The 25803-nt window shown below is 41.9% G+C and overlaps 1 protein-coding gene across 3 annotated transcripts in view; it reads left to right on the top strand.

Moving 5' to 3' along the window:
• GDA (guanine deaminase) overlaps positions 1 to 25803 on the top strand; it is a 61262-nt gene extending 35459 nt beyond the window's left edge. For 2 of the 3 annotated variants that reach the window (XM_080972835.1, XM_080972836.1), the window contains exons 7-14: positions 1814 to 1921; positions 3513 to 3620; positions 5446 to 5543; positions 12047 to 12114; positions 12764 to 12910; positions 18225 to 18343; positions 19240 to 19267; positions 20277 to 25803. In XM_080972835.1, coding sequence (XP_080828961.1) covers positions 1814 to 1921; positions 3513 to 3620; positions 5446 to 5543; positions 12047 to 12114; positions 12764 to 12910; positions 18225 to 18343; positions 19240 to 19267; positions 20277 to 20347 — 747 coding nt within the window. In that variant the 3' untranslated portion in view covers positions 20348 to 25803. Of the gene's footprint in view, positions 1 to 1813; positions 1922 to 3512; positions 3621 to 5445; positions 5544 to 12046; positions 12115 to 12763; positions 12911 to 14843; positions 14884 to 18224; positions 18344 to 19239; positions 19268 to 20276 lie in introns of all 3 variants that reach the window. The other variant, XR_013977180.1, reaches the window with a different exon arrangement.

Raw genomic sequence — 25803 nt, 5'->3', positions numbered from 1 at the left:
CCGGAACTATGTGGGGGACATCCCTTGGGTGCCAGCCACAGTAGTGGGAGTCACTGGACCTCGCTCGTACCAGGTGGCACTCGAAGACGGACGCTTGTGGCGACGGCACATAGACCAGCTTAGGCGCAGGGTTGGGGACTTGGACACTACCGAGGTGCCCCCAACTGCGCTTGCGGCTCCAGAAGAGACACGTACAGATGGCGAGGCCCCACCTACACCTCCCTCGCAAGCTGCCAGCGTGGAGCCGAACCAAGCCGTTTCAGAACAGACTCAGACCACTCCACTTGCGGAGGCTCCACCCACAGCAGCAGATCCAGGGGAGTTGGTTCCAACGCCACCTAGGGTCGCACCACAGCCTCAGCGAGAACTGTGTGGCCCTCCGGACTTGGCTACCAGTCCCCGGCGGTCTGGCAGAGTTTCCAAGCGCCCAACTTATTTAAAGGACTATGTTGTTGGACAGGTATCACTGTTGGTCTAAGTATGGGAAATGTAACCGATATGCTTTTGTGCTTAATTGAACCATTACGCGTAGTGCTGTATATAAGGAAACCATTACAATTGTAACTAACGCCTTATCTCGGTGGGGAGGGGTGTTATGTAGTGTAGTTTCACCCTGGGCCAACAGGGGGATACTGTATATAGTTTTCACTCAGGTCTGTAGATAGTTTTCACTCAGGTCCGCGTCTGTTATTTTAGGCGGGAACTCTGGGCTGTTGTGGTTACAATGTTGACAGCCGGCTGCCTATAAATACAGGCCGGCTGAGCTGTTCGCAGTCAGTTCTATTCCAGCTTACCATAATAAAGAGCTACTTGAAGAAATCGCTGTGCCGGCTGCTATGTCAACCCACGACTCAACAACACCCACACACACTGATGCTGTTACTGGCTAATAGCAGCAGGGAGAGTTCCTCAGTACCAGGAAAAATACACAAGGTTACAATACTATTCTCCTCATTTCACAGAAATCATTTGGAAGGCACATTTTGCCCTATTACTTTCTTTCTAAGAGGGATAGGAGCTAGAAAGAAAGAAAGAGAAAGCCAGGGGAACCCTTACAGGTGCCAAGGTAACCACAGACACTGGTATGGCGATCCTGTCAGAATTCACGTCTCACCCTTGAGCTGAACTAGACATGATGGAGACAGACCCATCTATCTGATCTGTCCCAATCATTTGAAACGGAGAGGGATACAGTGGTACCTCAGTTTTTGATCGTCTTTGTTGACGAACGTTTTGGAACTTGAACGCCGAAAACCCAGAAGTAAATGCTTCTGTTTTCAAACACGCCTCAGAAGTCAAACAGCTTCCACTGAGGTACCACTGTATTTTTCTCAATTTTCTCTGTAAATTTGCAGACCGCCCTTATCGCCTTGGTTTTCAAACATTTCAGAAGTCAAACAGTTTTCTGGAACGGATTACGTTTGAAAACTGAGGTTCCACTGTAGTTCTGTTTAACCCCACTCCAGACTCATTGCCATTCCTGGAGCCAGGCTGAGGGGAGCGTGAAGTCAGAGAGACTGCAGGGAACTAAGCCATATTTGGAGCACGCTCCTTGTAGAGAATGATGGGTTATAGCCTGAATTTGCACATTCTGAACACTTTGTGCCCTGCTAACTGATGTCACTGTTTAGCTATCTGAAATTGTGGTTTAGCCATAACAGAACATAAACTGTGTGCCTTGGAAAAAGTAATCTGTACAGGCTTAATTTGTTCCCATTTTTAATAATTTGCCTAAGAAACAAGCTAAGAATAGGTATATTTAATACGCTGTTATACACAAATGTCTATTGTCTTTCTTTGACATTTTCCCCAGTATCCAAGGGTTCACCCCATAGTGACGCCCCGCTTTGGACCATCCTGTACAGAGGAACTGCTTAATAGCCTTGGTAAGCTGGCAAAGATTCATGACCTTCATGTGCAGGTAAGTTTTTTGTTATCATATTTAGTGAAAACTCATCTATGCAGCAATTTCAAAGGACAACTTTTTGGGCTATCCCCCCCTCCAAAGAAAAAGCTTAACAACTTTTGTGTTCAGATTTTTACTTCTTGAAATATGGCAACCCTACTGTAGCTTAGGAAACACCAACTCTGTTTAGGCCACCAGCCCTGATGTCAGGCCCTGCAGTCATGATATATGCATGGGAAATGGAAAACCCAGTGCATTTTTTTTCATGCTCATGAGGATCAGCTTCATGCTGAGTAATCCTTCTTATGGCAAGAGATCTGCCCAGGGGAGTTGAAGAGTTAGCTGTCTAAGAAGGCTTAGTTTTTGCTCTGCAATGCGCACAAACTTTAGATCAGGAAACAGCAAGAAGCTTTGTATTTAGAGTATTTTTAATGTAATTTCCATGAGACTGTCCCTTACAATGTCCTTCATTTGTCTGGCTGTAGAATCAAATGTTCTTAAATAGGAATGGGAGCCATTATTTATAACTATTTCATTATATAATAAAAGTGCAGCGTGGTTAATTATTGCTGGGGGCTCAATCTGGCTTTTTGTGGGGAAATTTTGCCAGCACCCTGAACAGTAATACATTGTGCCAGGAAAATAGGTTCTGTTTGCACACCTATTGCAATTTGTAATGCCGTGTGAAATGTGGTTTTTCAGGTGTCACAGACCTAATGAATAGTGTCCATGATGTCATTTGTAATGATCAACACACACTTCCCATCCAATCCCATTTTATGAACATTTAAACCATTTTGGGGGCTATGCATACTCCACAGAGTCCTTCAAAATGGAACAAAAGCTGCGGTTTTCTGCATGCTGTATTTGTGAGCAAGAGTGGCTTGTCTGGTGGGATGGAGCCACAGTTGCTGCTGCTTACCAAGTCAGGGAGAGGTGAGGCAGGAGCAAGTTAAGGGTTGCACAGATGCACTGACAGGAGTGCCAGATGGGCTCCCTGCAGACGCCATCCACGCAGACCTGATCTCTGTTGTGGTCAGTAAGCCATTCCACTCCCAGGAGAAAGTTGCCACAGCTCTGCCACTCCTGTCTGTGAGCAAGGCCTATTGAACACAGTGGAATTTACTTCTGAGTAAGCATGCACAAAATAGCACTGGAAACAAATCAAGAAGTGCTGAAAGCCAGCAATGCTAGTTCCTTCTTCCCTCTTTTCCGCCTTCCCAAAGAACGTATCACTATTTTGTGAGCCTTTGACCTCTTCCCCCCTCCTTGATATTTTTTCCAAGGCTATGTGCTCCTGCCACCACACAAATCTCTCTCTAATGAGCCTCTATCTATATGGAGACACAGATACTTATATAGATCTATAATATATGCAGTGTGTCGTTTCCTTGCAAGCTGGCTACTCCCTTGACTAGAATATCTTGTATGTTGTCACCTGGGAAGATAATACGGAAGACGGTATTCATAATTAACAGTGATGTGCTCTGTAGAATCAAAGCCATTACACACTTGTTTGGAGTGGGGAGTTATGGTGTCTTTTTGCTCAAGCTAACCATATATTGAAATGCTGACCATTGTAATTGAACCCCATTTCTCCTTACAGAGTCACATAAGTGAGAGTGAAGGAGAAATGAAACTCGTAGAAAAATTATTCCCTACTTATCAAAACTATACAGAGTTATATGATAAAAACAATCTTCTTACAAACAAGGTAGAGTGTTTTTACAGAATACTTAGATATGTTATTGGGGAGGATGCATTTGGTGGGGTTTCTAGCAGACAGAGTCCTGGCTCTCTTATGGCTGCTGCTGCTGCTGCTGCTGCCACCCTCCATTGTGGTGACTGAGTGCTTGCTGCTGCCGCCATGCCCAAGTGCCAGGAGGAGATCTACTTTGGGAAGGGAAGCCCGCCGTCAGGGCGCTTGGCTCCTGTTCCGGGGTGGTGGGCACCAAGAAAAACGAGCATGGGTCCGCCCGCTCCAGCACCAGGAGGCTCTCTTCCCTGGGATCAGGGCCGCAGGCAGCCCTTCTCCCTCTCACTCCCCCCCAATTGGTGGGCAGCGCTGAGGCGGGAACCAGGTTTGTGAGGAGAGAGAGAAGGAGAGAGGGAAGCAGCAGTGAAGGGGGGGGCACAAGGCCTCTCAGAGGTGAGAGACAGAGAAAGGCGTGTGCGCGCCCTTGCTCACGGTTGGGCAGTGTGAGGAGGTGTTCAATGTGTCTCCTCAGCACGGTCGCCAGACTCACTGTGCGCCTCCGCTGCCCAGCCTCCCTCTCTCCCCGCCGGCTCTCCTCCACCAGCTGCCTGGGCAAGACCTGGTGGGAGGGTGGCTGCGGCAGGGTGTCGGGTGTGTGCCTTAAGGAGAAGAGTTTGAGGCACCTCTGTCCACTTTGCTTTGGTCACGATGCACAATAACATAGCCTGAGGCTCCTTATGGGGTGGTGATGGGGAGTCGCGAAGCATCATGGCCACTGCCTGCTTGCAGGGGCACCTTACATGTGTGTGTGTCTCCTCTTTTTGGCTCCTTAAAATAAGGCAACCCTAGCAAATTCCCACAGATTAAAAAGTGGAGGAACACACACAGACAAACAAACAAACAAACAAACAAACACACTTGTCTGCATTTGAATTAAAGCAGTGTGAATCCCCAGGTTTTTCACACAGTTTTCTTTGTGATTGTTTCCCCACAGAAACACTCTGAAATTAATAAACTTGACTTTGAGGCAAACTTAGGTTTTTCAATTACACTTGTGAGGGAGATTTTTCAAAGACACGCAAGGCATTTTCAGTTGCCTCTGAAAATCTTCAGGGAATATGTCTCATTTGTCTTTGAAATTCTCCCTTTGGATTTTAAGATTTGCGTAGCATTTTATTAGCTGACTTAATGTCAATTAGCAGATTGTATACACAGCATTAATCTCATTAATGAGATTCAAATTTAAGCACAATGCTTCTAAATAGAGTCATTAATGATGAGGGTTTACTACCAAGAGTTTAAAGGTTTGCATATGGCAGGGCCCTGATATGCTTCCTTTGATTATCTGAGAAACAAACACTACCGTACTTTCTATTATAAAGAATAACCTTCATTCAAGGTAGCATTAAACAACCACAACAAAAGCCCAATAGACTCAATTTCACTACTTTTCATTTGTATTTATTTGTTTGGATAAAATTTACTGGGATATATGGGCAGTTCACCTTGATCATTTAAGAAGTCAGGAAATGAAATATGAACGGTATGAACGACACATAACAGCCCATGGAAGTAGCCGTTCTAGCACGTGATAACCTTTGTAAACAAAGGATTTGCACCATTCCTAATTGTGTGAATGATAATACATCTTATTTGGCTCTCTTGAAGAGAGCAAATGAGCTCACAGCAGAGTTATGAGGAAGGAGCAGAGGCAATAATTCTTCATAGCACCAGGGCCCTGTCTAGGTATTGTCCTCTCTAGGTACAAGTAGAAGCAAAATGATAGTAAAAGTTAATAATAAAATAAAAATACAAATTACACTGTTTTTGTTTTACTCTTTAGACAATAATGGCTCATGGCTGCCATCTTTCTGATGAAGAACTGCAAGTTTTTAATCTTAAAGGAGCTGCCATTGTACATTGCCCTAATTCAAACATATCGTAAGTAAATTAAGTTAATTCATTTACAGTAGGTAATACCTCATAGAGGTGTGTTTCAGATAATGCTGTGTTTCATATCTGTGTTTTAAAGTTCACCACATTTCAGTGTGGATAGCTTGAAGGTTTAGATAATTTTAACATGGGATGATGGAATCGGCACTGTACCAGCTTCTTCACAGAGAAAATAGATGTTTGCACGTACCCCTTTGAAGGGTCAAAGCAGCCTGTTTCCAGATGTCCACAAGGCAGATATAAATCTGGGTGCTCTGAAGTGGCCATCTTTTTTACCAGCCCTGTGCCTGTGCCCCTGGCAGTAGAGGCAAAGCACGGGGAGGGCAGGGGGGCGCACATTTGTGGTAGGGCGTAACAGGGTCCAGCAGGTGGACGGAGGCAGCGGGCGAGGAGCCTGTTGCAAGCGGGCTCTGTTTAGCTCCATGTATGCACCCCCAACATGTGCCTCTACCCCAGCTGCCTAGCCCACCAGAGGGTGCAACATTTGCCCTGCCCCCGGCACCAACAATCCACGCTATGCCACTGCCCAAAAGTCAACCTGAGGCATGAAAATGAACTGGCATTGGGATGCAGTGAAGGGAAGAGCTGTGAGAAGTTATGGGATTTTCTTATTGATATAGTGAGTGATGCTTTGAAAGCTACAAGTAGAGCAGCAATCCATGAACCCGCCTGTTTGTTTGCAGCATTAAATTGGGATGGCAGGACTTTCTCTTTGAGACAAGAAGTGAAAAGTTTCAAAAACAGATAGTTTCTCTGAAATGGAGTAGCTGGGAGGCATGCTTGTTGTTGTTGCTGCTGCTGCTGCTGCTGCTGCTGCTGCATTCCTCACTACTGGCAAGAAACATGGTGCCTTAGACCAGAACAAGACATATAATGTGCTAGGGAGATACCTCTGAAAATGACACCCCAATAATATGCATATAGGGGGAACAGTCATGCTCTGCTGTGTCTTTCACATGATGCAAATTTTCCTACCACCACAGCCTTTGATTTACAGTAGATAGGTAATTTATTACGGTCAAAGACCAGCTCACTTAACATAACACAATAAAAACAGCGTTCATAAAGATAAAATATACAATTGGAGCAGATTGCAGCAATAGCTCATGAGTTAAAATTGAGATATATACATACATCCGTACAACTGAGATTTGGGCTACCATAAAAAATTGACCCTGAGGCGCCCCAAAGGATGACTTCAGCATTTCTCTAGTAAGCTATTTTATTCTAGAGGATGATCTGTGCCTACAAATCTGGGCACAGAATCTGGCTACCAGCCAGGTCATCTTGTAGATTTACAGTACAATAAAGAAAATTCACTATGCGATAATATCACATGGTATGAGTTCCTACTAGAGATGTAAGGAAGCAAGGATTTCCACCCTGTTCTCTGTCACCATCAGCACTGTCTCCATTTGCTACAGTTTAGCTTCCATCCAAAACTTACATTATTCATTTCTTAATTAATTGTGTAATTAATTTCAAAGCCTTTCGGTGGAAGGAAATGTCAAAAACTATGCAGAACTATATTCACTTGTCTGATTTTTGTTCCTGGCTTGGGATGAGCATGCAAAGTGAGGCATTTTTTGCTCCAATTTCTGACAGAATTCTCTGATATCCTTGTTCCTGCACAAGTATGAATACTTCTCCTTTCTCCACCATAACCTATGTAGGAATGCTCACCATGTGATGTGCTGTTATCACATCATGAATTTCCTTGACTGTGCTGTTTTTTGTGGTCAACTCTGTAACCTTCAGGTTTTTGGACTACAACTCCCATCATCCCTCACTATTGCTAAAGCTGGCCAGAGCTGATGGGAGTTGGGGTCCTAAGCATCTGGAAGGCATTGTGTTGATTACACCTGATTCTTGCATATAACATGCAATACTCCTTTCAATAATAATAATAATAATAATAATAATAATAATAATAATAATATTCTATCTGTACCTCGTCCTCCACAGCCAGAGCCGGGCTCCAGGCGGCTAACATCATAAAACTAACACAGTATACAAAGAACATAAGAACATAATAATAATTGTACTGTTATCACTTTTAAAACTAAACTTCCCTTCACCAGCAGGACCTGGGGGTTGGTGTTTATGACAATTTAAAATACAGAAAGGGCGAAAGATTTATATGCTCTGAAGAAAAACAACAGAATGTCTTTTATAGGAAAAAGAGAAAAGAAATACCAAAGCTAATGGATGAACTGAAGAACTGTGAGAAGACAGTAACAGATAAGCTCAGAGACCTAACTACCACACAGAAAATTAAAATCTTACAAACACAACTGGCAATTACAACACAGAATGAAATAGAACAAAAAATAAAAGCCTTAAAACAAAAGTGATTCAAACATGCTAATAAACCTGGTGAACTCCTGGCACGGCAGTTATCAAAAGGAAGGAAACCAAATATCATAAACGAAGTCCTAATAGGGGACAGAATAATATCCAACCCTAAAGACATTAGAAGTGAATTTTGGAATTATTACTCCAAAAAAGGTAAAGAAGCCCTGGACGGTTACGTGAGGCGCCTATCTCACTTCAGGCTGAGGGAGCCGGCATTTGTCCACAGACAGCTTTCTGGGTCATGTGGCCAGCATGATTAAACCGCTTCTGGCACAACGGGACACCGTGATGTAAGCCAGAGCACACGGAAATTAATATTACTTATTAACATTAATCAATATTAATATTTAATATTAATAATTGAATAATTGGAGGTTAAGATGGTCATGAAACAAGCTAAGTTAGGAAAATTGCTTGGAGCTGGTGGACTTTTTCTGATGTATTATAAAGTCTTCCAAGAAACACTGGCACGACCAATGATAGAGTTAATGAACCCAATTCCACCTTTTTTTTTTATAATAATAATAATATTTATTACGGCCATAGGCCCATACAGATAAAAACAAGACATAAATAACAGCTTGTGCACGTGGGAAAAAACAGCCGCTAAAACACCACTGTAACAATAAAATACTATGAGATGGAATGACATACTGCGCCTTATTTAGCTTGTAGTGCTCCTTGGCAACGCTTTTGGGTAAGGACAGCGACCAGAAACCTAGCCACTTTCAGGGTCGTATGGGTATCCTTATCCTGCAAGATTTGGGCAAGGTGGAATTTTGGTGGGGTACCCTCTAGTTTCTGCATGATTGATCCCAACAAATTTGCCCGTGGCACGTTGAACAAGGGGCAAGTGAACATAATGTGCTGAAGCGACTCCGGCGTCTCCTTATCACATTTGCACATGGCGGAGGCTTGGCCCTTTGAGAATCTATGTCTCAGGACATTGGAGGGAAAAACGTTAAACCTCGCTTTGGTGAAGGCCAGCCTATGGGCAACAGTCGAAAGGGAGGAGAGGTATGATGGAACGCAGTAAGTTAAAGTAATACCAATGTTCTGGGGCGAACAAACACCTCCCCCCAGCGTATAATTTCGCTGTAAATCGATGTCATCCAGTCTTTGGCGGATCAGTCTTTGAGCAGTGATTTGATCTAGTTTTAGGGAATCTAAGGGAGAGATTCCATAACTCAGGAGTTTGGCATGAATTCTACTAGTCCAAAGGCTGGAGAATTCATCTCGCCATAAGCATTGGACAAGGTAATGGTCTGGTAATCTATGCCACAATGATAACCAATAACTGAAGACTTGCTTCCACAAGCAAGTTTCTAAGGATGCGATCTTCAATTCTAGTCGCATGGCTGCGTTACTTACGCACAGGGGGAGCATTAGGATCCGACGTAGGAATTGGTTTTGTAGAGTCTCAAGAGGAGCAAGATCTGTCATCACGGCCCAGAGCGGGGCAGCATAGGCAAGCGCGGTAACCACTTTTGCCTTGAACACCTTTAGGGCCGAGGGAACATGCAAAGCTCCATCCGAAAAGAAAAATCGGAGGAGCGCATATGACAGAGTTTTGGCCTTATTAAGTAGGTGTTGAATTTGTGCTTTCCACCCCAAATTGTATTGAAAAATAACTCCTAGGTATTGAAATTTTAGGACTTGCTCTATTTTTGCTCCGCCAAGCTTCCATTCGTATAATCTCCGACTTCTGGCGAAAATCAGAATCTTAGATTTAACATGGTTGATGGTTAATTGGTTGAGTTGACAATACGTGGCAAAGATCTTCAGAGCTCTGGTTAGTCCAACACGTGTATAAGATAGAATTACCGCATCGTCCGCATATAAAAGGAGTGGACAGCGGTAATCCGCTAGTCCAATTCCACCTTCATGGAAAAGCCAGGTATAACTTTAATTTCAAAACAAGATAAATAGCTCCACACCCAAAGAACTTCAGGCCAATATCTCCATTAAACAATTATTACAAATTATTTGCAAACATTATGGCTAAGAGAATGATGACGGTATTGAATATGGTAATCCACAAAGACCAAGCCGACTTTTTGCCATCAAGACAAATGAAAAACAGCATCAGAAATATCTTGAATATAATTGAATACGTGGAAAAAAGGAGGGAGAAGCAAGCAGCAATCCTGTCTCTCTCTAGATGCAGAAAAGGCCTTTGATAACATTTTATGGATTCTAGACTATATGGACTTTGGACCAGCCTTTACAAATGCTGTTAAGGCAATATACAGAGAACAAAAAGCAAACATAATTATTAACAAAAAGATCACCAACAATTTTCAAATCAAAAAATGTACAAGACAAGGATGTCCCTTATCTGCACTACTATTTAATTTGGTATTGGAAGTACTTACAAGAATGATCAGGGAGAAGGAGAGAATAAAAGGCACACGGATTGGACAGAGAACGTATAAAATTAAGGCCTTTGCATAATAACGGTAGAGAACCCATCCATAAGTTTACCAATAGCCTTGGAAGCTATCACAACTTTCGGCAATCTAGCGGGATTCTGTATTAATAAAAAGCCAAAGGTTAATTCAGAATAAAAATAATCAAACAGAGGGAGAACTGGAAAATGACCTAGGAATCAAAATGGAATGAAAAATTAAATACTTCGGAATGTGGATTGCATCCAAAAATCTGAATCTATTTCAAGATAATTATAATATGTGGACTGAGATAAAAAAGACATTAAAAAATGGAAGTGAATGAATTTGTCTTTTTTGGGCAGGATTCTGTAGTTAAAATGAATATCTTCTCCAAAATTATATTTTTATTCCAATCACTACTGGTGACATCCAACACCAACTGCTTCACAAAATGGAAAAAGGATATACTAAACTTTTTATGGCAAAGAAAAAACCCAAGGATCAAATACAAAATATTAATAGATGAGGAGCACAGAGGGAGGTTTGCTCTCCCAGATCTGAAATTATATTATGAAGTAGCCTGCCTAAACTGGATGAAGGAGTGGATCAAATTGAAGGATATAAATGTGCTGGACTTAGAAGGAGCTGACCTGTTCTACGAATGACATACATACCTTTGGTATGAGAAAACTAGGGTGCACAGAGGATTTTTAAATCACATGATTAGAAGGAATGAATAAGGTTTGGATGAGACACAAATTATGGAAATGAACAATGAACTTTTCAGCATGTTACCAAATTAGAAAAAATGCAGTATACAGTAGATGGTATTTGACACCGGTTAAGCTGACTAAAATGTACCAAAAAAAAAATCAAAAGTGTGCTAGAAATGTTTGGAAGTAGAGCGTTACTTTATTCCTTTATTTATTTATGGTGGAAATGTAAACGGAAGCATTTCTTCTAGGTGTAATTGGGAATGAATTACCTAAGAAAGCCCACAACCTATTTTTCTATGCAACAGCGGCAGCAAATATATGCAAGATATTGGAAATTAAGAGAAATCCTAGGGAAAGAACAATGGCAATACAAATTAACTGAATATGCAGAGCTTGCCAGTATAGCATCTAAAGTAAGAAATCAAGACAATAAAGTGATGAGGAGTGAGTGGGAGAACCTAGGGGAATATTTACAAAAATTGGACCTCAAAGTAGGGGTTACGTTGTGACCTTATAAAATATAAGAGAGTGTGGAAAATTGGGTGAAGGAACTAATGCAGGCATAGGCAAACTCAGCCCTCCAGATGTTTTGGGACTATAATCCCCATCATCCCTGACCACTGGTCCTGTTAGCTAGGGACTAGTTGTAGTACCAAAACATCTGGAGGGCTGAGCTTGCCTATGCCTGAACTAATGTATATCCAGCCAAATAAGATGTATAAAGAACTGTCATGAAATTTATTATTATTATTATTATTATTATTATTATTATTATTATTCAGAATTAAAAACAATTAAAACAGCTTACAGTCGCAGGAATATGTGGGGCACCTCAGTTCCAAACAGTGAAACAACAAAGAATGGAAGTACAGTAATGGGAGAAAACTCTCTTTTTCTTAGCCAAGGTTTATATAAAAACTTTTTTCTAGGCTTCCCTTTATGAAAGACTTCCAATAGCCTCATCTGACAACACATGGGTTTTTTGTTTGTAAAGATGGCACATTTCCCCCTTCTCCTGCTTCCCATCCAGGTTGTGCAGTGGCCTTTTAAATGCAAGGAAGGTTCTGAAGCATCGCGTGAAGCTGGGCCTGGGCACAGGTAAGCCATTGACTCCGTAGCTGTTTATTTTGGAAACGCTGCACTGAAAGACTCACAGGCATCTGCACGTGGAACATCTGCTAACAAAGGGCCACACTCCGCCGCCCCCCCCCCCCAGTTTGCTTATTGAATAGAGATTTTAAAAGCATTTAAAGTTTAAGGTAAAGGTACCCCTGCCCGTACGGGCAAGTCGTGTCCGACTCTAGGGTTGCGTGCTCATCTCGCTCAAGAGGCCGGGAGCTGGCGCCGTCTGAAGACACTTCCGGGTCACGTGGCCAGCGTGACGAAGCTGCTCTGGCGAGCCAGCACCAGCGCCGCACACGGAAACGCCGTTTACCTTCCCGCTATAAAGCGGTATCTATTTATCTACTTGCACTTAGGGGTACTTTCGAACAGCTAGGTGGGCAGGACATTTAAAGTTTAAAAAGAAACAAAACCCCTGATGGAGCGATGGGGTGTCTCTCTTCATCTGTCTGCAGGCAGGAATTCTGGGTTGTAACCAAGGCTGCTCAACAGGCTTCTGCTCATATCCGCTCCGTAACACAGCTGCGCCATGCTAAGGACCCCCCCACATATTTAATGGAACTCATGTTTTCACCTGAAGACTGTTCCTTCCAGGCTATGCTTTTAATTTTCTGTTCTATTTCAGATGTTGCTGGTGGCTACTCAGCCTCTATGCTTGATGCTATCAGAAAGGCAATTATGGTATCTAACATCATTCATATTAACAAAGAGGATGAAACGTGCTTAACTCTCAAGGAAGTTTTCCAACTAGCAACTCTTGGAGGGAGCCAAGGTAATGAAGCTCTTCTTCTTCTTTTACTTCTCTACCCTAACACACAGCTGTCAAAATTTTGGTTTATCAAGGAGCTACTTGTGCAAAGTTAGAGGCAATACACATTTTCCCCTCATATTCTAAATTGACAAAATTTCCTTCTGGCTGTCTGATAATATGAATTTCTCAAAATTTGAATTTCATATTTGATACTTGATTTTGTTCTGAATGAATTTTCCATTTTGGACTTAGGGCTTCTGCATACTCATGCTTGAGGGCTCAGATTTTTGGTGAGAAGAGCTGTGTTTTAGGGGAATAAGTTGATGTTTAAAAGTAGTGTGATGTAAAGGCATGACATGGAAACTATTCCCTGTCTTCTCAGGTCTATTCATCTAGGTGAAAATTTGTGGATACAAATTTCTCAGTGGGGTCAAATGTGAATTACATGTTAGATGCAGCCTAGAATAGCATTAGCTTTTTTTGCTGCTGCATCACACTGTTGACTCATGTTAAGCTTGTGGTCCACCAAGACCCCGAGATCCTTTTCACATGTACTACTAGTAAGCCAGGTGTTCCCCATTGTGTATATGTGCATCTAGTTCTTCCTGCCTAAGTACAGAACCCAACATTTGTCCCTATTGAAATTCATTTTGTTCTTTTGGGCCCAGTTTTCCAACCTGTTAAGGTCATTTTGAATTCTGATTCTGTCTTCAGTAGCATTAGCTACCCCTCCCAGTTTAGTGTCATCTGCAAATTTGATGAGCATCCCCTCAGTTCCTTCATCCAAGTCATTTATAAAGACGTTAAACAACAACGGGCCCAGGACAGAACCCTGCAGCACCCCACTTGTCACTTTTTTCCAGGATGACGAGTGTGGCGTTCACGGACTATTGACCTGTACACCACTGCTTTATTCTTCCACTGCCACTAACCAGGTTTCTTCTGGTGAAATACTGAGCCTCAGTCAGGTTGTAAAGTCAACAACGAAGATTAAAGTTTATTGAAGAACAAACAAGTTTTAAATATATTCAGAACGGTTTCTCAAATGCACGCCCATAACTAGATGTGGCATTATCTCCCACTGTCACACTCTTCTCTCTCAGTTCTATCCCTGTCTCTCACTCTAGCTATCACAACTGCTATGTTTGTCTTTTACTGGCTCTGTCTGACTCGGACTCCTCTATCTCCCAATGGTAAAACCCCTGGGCTGAGCCTCAAAAGCAGGTAGGCTCTGCCTCTGAGCTTTCTCATTGGTCAGTCTACATTAACCATTTCCATCCCCCTGTACAAACGAAATCACAGTGAATGGGCAAATGCCACAACGAGGAACCATTAATGAGTACTCTTTGGGTTTGGTCAGTCAACCAGCTAAAAATCCACCTAACAGCTACTTTGTTCAACCCACATTTTACCAGCTTCCTCCAAAGAATATCATGAGGGACGTTGTCAAATGCCTTACTGAAATCAAGATACACTATGTCCACAGCATTTCCCTGATCCACCAAGTTTGTAATTCCATAAAAAATAGAAATCAGATTAGTCTGGCATGACTTATTTTTGAGAAACCCATGCTGAGTCTTAGTAATCACAGCATCCTTTTCTAAATGCTCACAGACCGACTGATAAACTATCTGTTCTAGGACCTTCCCTGGTATTGATGTCAAGTTCACCGGTCAGTAGTTACCTGGGTCTTCCTTCCCCCCCTTTTTGAAGATGTGGACAACCTTTGCCCGCCTCCAGTCTGTAGGGACCTCACCTGTTCTCCAAGAATTCTCAAAGATAATAGATAAAGGCTCTGAAATTAGATCCACAAGCTGCTTTAGTAGCCTTGGATGCAGCTCATCAGGCCCTGAAGATTTGAATTCATTTAAAGTGGCTAGGTGTTCCCTTAATATTTATTTTCCTATCTTGGGCTGCAGGTCCCTTCTTACATCATTTATTCTGTTATCACCAGGTTGGGCATCACTTTCCTTTGGGGTGAAGACAGAGGCAAAGTAGGTGCTAAGTATTTCCGCCTTTTCTCTGTCACCCAATAGCATTTCTCCGTGTTCCCCGCACAGAGATCCTATTGCTTATTCTTCCTCTTGCTTCAAACATAACTGAAGAAACCTTTTAAAAATTATTTTTAACCTCTTACCACCCTCTTGTGTCTAATGTGAAAACTGCACTAAAGATATCACTGAAAAAAATAACACACTGCCATGCTGACAATATTTTACTAAGTGCCTAGCATTCGGTATTATTAAAACAAGCTTGGTATAATTAAAAAAGTCATTTCCCCCTCCTTATTCTATTTCACTTTCTGTGGCTGAAATGCTCTTGCTTTCCATGCAATTTGTAAAACAATAAATTTTGTGCTGTTGCATTTTATGCTGAAGTATAGTAAATAATATTTATTGCATATAAGAACTGGAAAACAAATGAAATATCCTTTGATTACCAAACATCTCCCAAGACCTGACTCTTTTTTATATTGTAAATCCTAGCAATACCAGTGTTAATGTTGACGGGTGTCGTGCAAACAATGTTTCTTGAAGTCAGATTACAATACTTTGGTCTCAGTTTATAAATAGCTTTCAATACCTGAATTCCATTCAAATATTCTGAAATGATCAATCTTTCCAAGCTATTTATAAAGGTAGGTAGACAAGAATCTACTCACATATTTTCATAATAGGGATCTCCATTTCACTGCCCATTATGTCAGGAATAAATGGGACTAAAGCAAGTTGCATTCATAAGTGCCCAGAAAAAACTCACTCAGAAAGATGATCCTGTTAGCAAACAGAAATGAGGAGAGGAATAGACAAGGGAAAATCCACAAAAAACAAGCACTCAGGCAAGTGTTTCTTTCCACACAGAGAGAGAGACACAAAGCACAACCATCCCTTGCAGCAGGCAGGGTCAGTCTGGAGAAACAGCAGGGCTCCTCCCCTCTGGAAAGGACATGGCAAGCTGAAGACCCTGCCTGTCTCCAGTCGGGAGGGTCACCCTATCAGGAATGGTGTCCCCCTCCATCTGATTTTGAGATGTGTCCTTGGGTTTATCGTACTAAACATAATATCACACTATATAATGACCTAGTTCCATATCCACTTCTCTCTCTCTCTAGGGAGCTTGGGGAACTGTAGTGCAGTGTTGCTGTTCCATCAAGTCCCCTCAGCTCTATCAAGTAACTCTGCATGTTGTCCTGTAGCTAGAAGTGAGGCTAGGTGAGCCTCAAGTTGCTGCCCCTTCTCTTCCAGCAAGACAACCAGCTTGCACTTGCTGCAAGTGTGCTGCTGCATGTTCTCCGGCAGAAAGACAAACTTGGCACAGGTGTTGCAGGTCACTGCAGCAGCTCACTCGCCTTCCATGTCTCCTGGTCCATTGCACACTGAGAGACAATACTCTGGGCCTCCCCTCAAATTCCCCCTCTAAACACCCTCGCAAACAACCCTGTTTCTGAGCAACCAGAAGCTGCAATGAGCGAAGTTGCACTGCTGCCGGCTGCTAACTCCTTCCTCAACTCATTGACTTCCTCTCAGCAGTAGCTCCTCCCCCTCAGATCACGTGCTCCAGCAGAACCCTCAGGCCCAGCCTCAGGCCTGCAATCAGCCAAGCTTCTAAACAGTTCATTCAAGCAACCAGCTGGAATCCACAAGGCACAAGCTTCTCTTCAGTCTCCTCCAGCAATCCTTGCAAACACCCGTTTGCGAGTCCTGTTCACTAGCTCTTGGTTGCAAGCTCCCAGAAGCTGCAATACTTATTCTGAATTCCCAACCTTGTTCGCTGAAGATGAGGAATTAGATGCCGGGGTCATGGCAGTCAGCTAAACTGTGTAAAACCATAACTGATGTAAATCTACACTGTTGGTTTGGCCTTTGAGAAGAAGATGAACTGTGCAAGTCTCTTAGAATGTAAATTGTAGTGTTTTTTAATTTAAAGCCATTATAAGTTATATTCATAGCATTTGCATCAGTATAGTAAAATAAAGCTAAATAGAGAAATTAATTTTCAATAATATCCTCTATTCATCTATCATCATCACTGTTATGTACTGAAGTTCTCACCCTGGGCCAGCAGGGGGATACTGTAGATAGTTATGCAAATGAAGAATCGAAAGTGACGTTCAGTGATTGGATAGTTTTAGAAAGTTGCTACAGTAACGTTGTACTGGAGCTCTATACAAGCAGGCTGACTGAGCCCTTCAGTTCAGTTCTGTTCTGGCCTCTGAATAAACAAGAGCTGTTTGAAGAATCGCTGTGTCGTCTGATATGTTCGCCCACAACTTAACAATCACCATCGTAATACAGAAGTGGGCAGGCTTCAGGCTTGTTGGATCTATTTTTTTTTAAACTAGAACCAAAGATCTACAAATCAGAGCCACATGGAAAAAACATACTGGGTGCCTCAGAGCACATTCTTAGCCTGAGGTTTTGTTTTCTGTGCTAGAACTGAGCCGAGCTCACAGTTCTTTAACACAAAAGTCCATTGCTGCTTAGTTTTTTTCCACCTCCACAGCTAATACAGACAGGAAAAGTCGTTTTGTTGATTCTGCTGTTCAACAGTTGGGAGCCAGAAGCCCTTTTTGATCTATTGTAAATCACCCAGAGATCTACCAGTAAAGCCTGATCTACCTTATGACCCCTCCGCTCTGATACACATTAAAACTCCATATTGACCTTCACTTCTGCTATATTTCCTAACATAAATGCTATAACTCTTTTCTTCCCATTACAAGTTATCATACTTGCAACTTAATGAATCAGATGTTTGTTTGTAGGTTTTCATATGTTTGTTTGGAGGTTTAACCTTTAAAGCCCTACAAGGCCTACGACGCTCGTACCTACGGGACCGCCTCTCCTGGTATGTCCCACGGAGGACCTTACGGTCTTCAAATAAAAACATCTTGGAGGTCCCGGGCCACAGGGAGGTTAGGCTGCCCTTGACCAGAGCCAGGGCTTTTTCGGCCCCGATCTGGTGGAACGCTCTGTCACAAGAGACTAGGGCCCTGCAGGACTTGACATTTTTCCACAGGGCCTGCAAGACAGAGCTGTTCCTCCAGGACTTTGGCCAAGGCACAGACTGACCCCTCTCTCCTTCTGTAATCCTCATAGAACTCTAGCCCAATGGTTGCCATTAATTTGATTCTGAATTTATTTTAGAATGTATTTCAATTAATTGACTGTGATGTTATGTAAACTGTGCTGTTTTTACTGTTGTTAACCACTCTGAGCCCAGCTTTGGCTGGGGAGGACGGAATATAAATAAATAAATTATTGTTGTTGTTTATTATTTATTATTATTCTATGAAAGAGAAAAGAGTAATTTGTTATTTAAATTTCTTTCATAGCCCTTGGGCTAGATACTGTGATTGGGAACTTTGAAGTTGGCAAAGAATTTGATGCACTGCTTATCAACACCAAAGCTTCAGACAGTCCTTTTGAGCTGTTCACTTGTGATGCTTTTGAGGTAATTGAACAATGTGTTGTGGAAATACGTTGACCATGTTTGGAGAAACCTGTTTTAGGCCAATGGGCTGGACTTTGTGGCTTTCTGGCTGCTTCATATCTGTGGATTATTGGCAACCCTTATATATGCTTGCTGCTCACCACAGTGACAGGCTAGAATTTGTTGGTTAGGCTTCTACCAAACGGAATTATGGCTAAGGAATTTCTTTTGTTCTTTTGTTCCATTTAATATTGATTAATTAAATGGCTTGGGTCCAGGAATGTCTTGCATGAACAGGAAAGCACTACCACTTGCACATGGCAGCCACACTGAATTACTCACTCCTAAACTCACTTCTAAACTGTTCTACAACCCATGACCCACACCATTCCAGGGTTACCTTCAAGAGTGGCTTTTGGAGGGGATGTAATGGTGGTAGGAGAAACCAGCAAAACCCTGTTGCATGAATAGAGTTCTGCTTAATTGTCTCCGGATCCAACCCATTGTCTGCAGAAGATTCCTATTGGAAAACTGACAAAAACTGGATTAGTTCATTTCAAGCAATATTATTTCCAAAGGTGTTGTTTTGGCTCCCATTGCAGCATGGTGCCCAGTGTCACCACGGCAATTGCGCCACCTTAAACCACCTCTGAATAGGATAATATGGCAGTGTAAGAAACAATTGAATAAATGGTATCTACAGCTGAGGATTGCTTAATGTAATTTTTCAACATTCTATAATATTCTTCATTCTCACATGTCTTTAAAGTGCATAGCTATGTTGGATCTGGATTTTGCTTTTAAAATGTTAATATTGCTTAGTTTTTTAAAGGCTACTATTAGTCTTTTTATCTTGCTGCTTTAATTACAAAGGAGGAACTGCTTTTGAATAATTGTTTCTTCTCCCATATTTTTAGGATATGATCCAGAAATTCCTATATCTGGGTATGTATCAGTTCTTGCTATACAGATGTTTTCATCTAATTGCAAAATGAGTATCTTTCTGCTACAAGCGTTGAAGGTCATCTTTTTGTTATTACTTTCTTTCAAAATGTAAGATTTTATTTATTTATTTATTATTATTATTTCACCCCCCCCACTGTAATTGATTTCAATAGGCATTATTGAATGTCTGTACATAGTAAATTACACCTGTTTCCCAGTGCTTTAATGGAAATAGGTTTGTCACACATCACCATCCAGTCATTATCAGTTTGTCTATACAACAGGGTGACTGTATGTGTGTGTGATTTCTGCTCTGCACATGGCAACTTGCTTTGCTTCCAAAGGCCTCCTTGCCTACATATGTTAGCATTGTACATTGCTGCATGTAGGAAAGCTGATTAAAACACCTGGGTGCCTGTGCAAATCTGCAGGGACAGGATTCATGTGCAGAATAAGATACTCATATGCATTGTCTTATGCATTTGCTGTTGCTTTCCCATAGTGTGCTTGTAGGCACACATCCCCATTCATCCCCGGATGTCATCATACACTGTGTGGTAGTCCTGCACAGTGGTGGAGGAAGGGGGTGCAGTCCGCCCCAGGTGTCCCACCTTGTGCTGGGGAGAATGGAGATGTGTCACCTTCCCAGGATTTCTCCTACTGGGAAAGCATCCTGAGTAATTAGCCAACAAACTCCCTTACAAGTAACCTCCATAAAGAGATGTCCCCTTAACATCTGGGGTCATCACCCAACAAGTTGCCTGGCAAAAGAGATGGCCAGGAGAACATTCATAACAGTTGGGGGGGGGAGATGGTTAATGTGCCCCCCCTTCTCTGTGCACTTGGGAAATTACTAGTATAAACTAAGTCCAGGTGTCAAGTTCAGTTCTTGGAAGCATGTGAATCTGTACATAATTTAGCTACATGTGTGTTTGTGTCCTTAGAAAAATATCAATATCAAGGCTGACGGAACAGATTGCATACATCTCTTTCATTTTTCTGATTTCAGGTGATGACAGGAATATTGAAGAAGTTTATGTGGCTGGCAAATTGGTGGTGCCATTTTCAAGCTCTGTCTAAAGTTAGATCCGCTTGCTGCAAAATGCTCTGCTGGTAACTCTATAGCTTGGAATAATTGGGTGAAAATGGGGTGCCTTGTTGTGAAGCCATGCTCACTCTGTTTAGTATGTTTCTGATTTGCACAAAAGAAACCAATTACACATCAGATACAAAAAAAGTATTGTGCCAATAATGTATGTGTGAGAGAGGCCCAAAGATCTAAAGTAAAACCAAACTTGTCTGTGGAAAAAACTCTGACTTAAAGAAGAATCTACAGATACAGTCATAGTATACATACCTCAAGTACACATTGAGGTAAATTTATGATTTTAAATGTTTATCCCGTAAAATTTTAGACATCGTTTTATAAAATATTATGAGGATATCAATGAGAGCCATACCATACTTTGGTATGGGGGTGGGGGTGTTGATGATTCCCCCCACCCCCACCCCCCAAAATCTGCATCCTTCATGGACATCAATCCTACTTCAACATTCAGGTGACACATTTTAGGGGAACAGCGCACTGCACATTGAAGGGGACTGGAAATGCTCTGGTAAACAGAACACTGGACTTTTTGGATCCTGGTCATTGTTTATAAATATGTTTCAAGCAAAGCAAAGCATAATTCTTAACAAAGCCTAAACCCATTCATTTCATCTCTGATGACATTAAACAATACTCAGGAATTATTTGGGGGATGGGGTAGAAAATTGAGCACAGATACACTTTTATCTCAATTTGCTCAACCATCCTTTCAAGCCATTTTTTTTTGCATTTTTTAAATGTCTTTTTCATCCAGCCCCTGAAAAGCACTTTTACTGAAGGCTCTAAACCTAGCATAAAGATAATGTTCTGCTGACTTATTTCCTTCTCATTAGGACACTGCTAGATATTTGTGAATGTAATCATTACCATAAACCTTGTTTGAACAACCAGTTGCAGCAGGACTGACCCACACATTCACACCCTCAATTTCCAAATTGCTTCAAATGTAAGCACATGCTTCAACAGCAGAATCAGGGTGGTGTGAGCAGTCCTTCCACACAGGGCTCCAAGCTGAGGGGCACAAAATTGAGAAGATCCATAACTGAGAAGATCCATTGGGGGCACCAAATTTTGGCCTAGCACGGGGCACCATATTACAAAAGATTACCCAAGTCCACCCTGCATGCTTAATTTTAAAACAATAACAAGGCTGTCTTTCATATTACACAGGATGAGGCAGCCTGTCTCAAGTGAAAGATTTTGCTGTTATTCTAAATACAGTGAATAGTCAATTATTTAGTTTATTTAGTATAGCTTTGCCGCCATGGGGGCATTTCTTGGGTTTTAGGCCTCAGGCACCACAATGTCCGGTAACACTTTTTTTTGAATGCATTCTTATAGATTAGGACAAGTTTAATAGGATCTTACTAGAAAAATTAATGTGAATAATTATCTTCTTCTTCCTTAGCGATCCCTCGTAGCCGAGTAAGATTGTCTTCCATAAACACAGTTTTAACAATGAGTCTGTAAGTGACTGTGGAGGCCAATTCTGGATCCACACATACTTCCACAGTGGGGACATTGGTTCCCGGGTGGGAGTTGATCACGGTGTGGATTTGCCAAGCGTTCCTTCCTCTTAGCACATTTCTCCCCTGCGTCCTGAGTTTGAGTGTCTTCAAAGCCCATGACACTTTATACTAATATAATATAATAATAATCTTTATTGCAGGCCAACGACCCATAACATGCTTAAAATACAGATTCATACAGACAACCCCCCAGGGAAGGGAGACCGAAGTGTTATTTTTTAGTCATGGGTATGTTGATCTTTGATTTGTATGACTACTGAAAGAAACTTTGCCACGGCCACTGTGATATCATTGGATTTGTCATCCAGAAGATATTTGATATAGTAGGCTTCAGATTTACCCGGCCAATTTGCCAATAGTGGTTTAATCAATTGTTCCCTAGCTTGATCATATTTTCTGCAATGCAATAAAATATGCCTCATGCAGTCGACGTTCTGAAAGCATACACAGATCCTATTTTGATAAGGGATACCTCTCAGTCTGCCATTTAACACTTCTGATGGGAATACATTTAATCTGGCTTTGGTGAAAAGATGCTTTTGGTAAAAGCTGTTCTCCAATTGGAGCGCTCGCAGGCAAGTGTCCCCCAATTGTTGGTGTTTATACTACATTTTTGTTTAGATTTGCCTTGAGACAGTCTTTAAATCTCTTTTGTTGACCACCAGAATTACGCTTTCCATTTTTAAGTTCGGAATAGAGTAAAGTGGTACCTCGGTTTAAGAACAGTCCGGTTTAAGAATGATTTGGTTTACAAACTCTGCAAAACCAGAAATAGTGTCCTTGTTTGAGAACTTTACCTCGGTCTAAAAACAGAATCCTAACGGTGGAAGGGCACCGGTGGTGGGAGGCCTCATTAGGGGAAGCACACCTCGGTTTAAGAATGGTTTCGGTTTAAGAACGGACTTCCGGAACCAATTAAGTTCGTAAACCGAGGTACCACTGTAGTTGCTTTGGAAGACGATAATCAGGCATCTGTACAACATGACCAGTCCAATGAAGTTGATATTGATGAATCATTATACAACTGCCTCAGCAATCGTATGCTTAAAAGGAGCAGTGCAGGGATGTCACTGAGCTGTTAACTGAGAGGGTCATTTCATTATTAAACTGCATTGCAAATGTTGCCAGAATAAAATTTAAAGGGCCAAAGTTGATGTTGCACCACCCTCTTTTGACACCCTTAATTTCCTCAGCCCAAATCACACAACCCAATGATTTTCCCTTGTGGGGGTTTCAGTGCATGTTTTCTTTCATTTGAACCCACACAGAGAGGAAAGCTGATGCAGGGTGTGTGAATGTGACTAACTGAGATTTGATGCTTGTAAAGAGCAGGTTTCAAGAAGGTCAGCCCTGCCGCCTCCTCTGGTTCCAATCAGCTCTCCAGAATCAGCGTTTCCAGTTTTAAACATGTTGCGGAAATGTTACATACAATTGGGCACATCATCTAGTGAATAAGGTGTTAGGAAATAATTAAGGGATAAACTAATAGATTCAAATTGTACTTCTGATAAGGCCCATAGTTCTTTGTGAGGAGGGCAGCAAAAGAGGATCCATTTCTCATCTATATAAAACTGTGAACACATAGTTTTGTGGCCAATGTATTTATTTTAGTATTAAAAGTATAAAGGTAAAGGTAAAGGTACCCCTGCCCGTACGGGCCAGTCGTGTCTGACTCTAGGGTTGTGCGCCCATCTCACTTAAGAGGCCGGGGGCAAGCGCTGTCCAGAGACACTTCCGGGTCACGTGGCCAGCGTGACGAAGCTGCTCTGGCTAGCCAGCACCAGCCCAGCACACGGAAACGCTGTTTACCTTCCCGCTATAAAGCGGTACCTATTTATCTACTTGCACTTAGGGGTGCTTTCGAACTGCTAGGTGGGCAGGAGCTGGGACCGAAAGACGGGAGCTCACCCTGCCGCGGGGATTCGAACCGCCGACCATGCGATCGGCAAGCCCTAGGCGCTGAGGTTTTACCCACAGCGCCACCCGCATCCCGTCATTAAAAGTATAGCCCTCCTGTATAAACCTCTCTCTTTTTTTGCTGTTTTCCAAACAAACAATGTTGAAAATATATTCTTAAAGTTTTGATGTAAAATATTTTTTTAATGGACTGCCATTTTGAACTTCACAAAACTTTTAAAGGTGTCCTACTTGCAAACCTGGCTTATGGAAATAAGTTGTGAGGGGAATCCTTCCTCTCCCATCTGAACAAGCAGCAGAATTGGCCTTATTCATCAGGTGCTCTCTAGAACTTTAAAAATCATAACCATTGGGAATGAGAGTATAGTCAGGTGGAATGTGACATGAATCAGGAATAACAGGAGCTCACTGTGTGTCTCTTGACACGTTCTCCTCCCTGTGCATCCAGAGAGCGCAGCTCATTGACAATGATTATTCTGATAATGCACGTGAAGTACTTAGGAAAGGAATTGATCTGTGCTCAAGATTTATTGTGCTGTACCCACAGACTGGTAGGTGCTAATGTACTAGACTTGAACAGAGCAATTTTAGAAGGATGTGTGCCTTCTATGGATCTTTACCAGGTTGTCACATTTGTATAGGGCATTTTTAGGATTACTGCTGTGGTGCAGCGTTGTCTCTAAAGGGATTCTCAGTAGAAAAGGGTGATGTCCTCAGTATTGTTTATCACTGCATAGGCTAAGCAGAAAACCCTTCCGTATGTAAGCCAAAATATAGCTTTGGTTGGTCATGAAGGGGAAGAAAAAGGGAGTTGCTTTAACTTAGCCAAGAATATGTCCAGTTACGTTCCAAATGGGGAATGAAGTCTTAGGGAAAGTCTGTTTTCAGAAGCCTCTCATTCTCTTGTATTTTCATTTTACAAAAATTTGATACTATGCCTCTCCCTCCCACCCCATGACCCCCTTCTGTTCTTGTCAGCATGCAATTTAGACAATGAAAAAGAAAGGAGAATGTGGAAATGTAGCTTATTGGAGGGATATCTTAAATGTGCACTTTGTGGAAACAAGCACTTTTCATGGAGTTGATCTGAATGTATAATTCTGTCTCTATCTTACTGTGCCACTTGCTAACCTTCTGTTTGAAGATGTTAATGAAACTGAATATTGCCTGTGCTTTGTGCAGCTATGTGAATGATTCCTATGTGACAAGTAGAGTTCTGCACTTTAAAATGTTGCCTTGGCATAGTGTCCATGCTCTGTAATATTTGCAAACAGATGGCTTGGTGAACTCAGAGAAAGTCTGCACTTTATTTCCTTCTGTGGATGCTTCCCCCAATGCACTGTGCTTGTACATTTTTGCAGTAATGGAGAAGAAAGCAAACTTTTAAGAGTTTCACCACCTTGTCAGTTCACACCAAAATGTAGGGCTCCTGCTTGTGAAAACATCTAAACCCTCCATTTAAATAAGAGGGGTTAGTGTGGTGATCCAAACTCAGCCTCATTGTACTTGCTGACTGAAGAGCACAACATCCAGATAGGCAGCAAGAGGTTCGTGTGCGCCACACACAGAGTTAGAAGGCCATAGCTATTTTCACACTAGCACTGACATGCTTGGAACACATTAGCAGTTTTACTCATACCACTCAAAGATTTGGCAAGCCTTTGGGATGTTGCTGGCTACATTTAGGCTGCATGGATTAGACTATGTGGAGAGGAGCACTTCACCAAAATGCAAGAGCTGTCAGCACTGGTGTAAAAAAGGTGCTTTAATCACATTTTGCAGATGTGCAAGACTGCTTTTTGAAGGAAGTATTTGAAATATGCTCACCAGATCTTCTATTTTCTTTTGATTCCTTTCTTTTGGGGTTAGAAATGCATCTGGAATTGTGATTGTTGCTCTGTTTCTGGCTGATTTGTTGTCAGTTATGCTAAATGAGCACCTTTGTGCTGATGTAACAAAATAAAGAGGCCATGTTTACATTA

The sequence above is a fragment of the Podarcis pityusensis genome (genome assembly GCF_964106645.2).
Source record: "Podarcis pityusensis genome assembly, chromosome: 11".
NCBI lineage: Eukaryota > Metazoa > Chordata > Lepidosauria > Squamata > Lacertidae > Podarcis > Podarcis pityusensis.
This window is presented reverse-complemented; position numbering and strand designations above follow the sequence as displayed.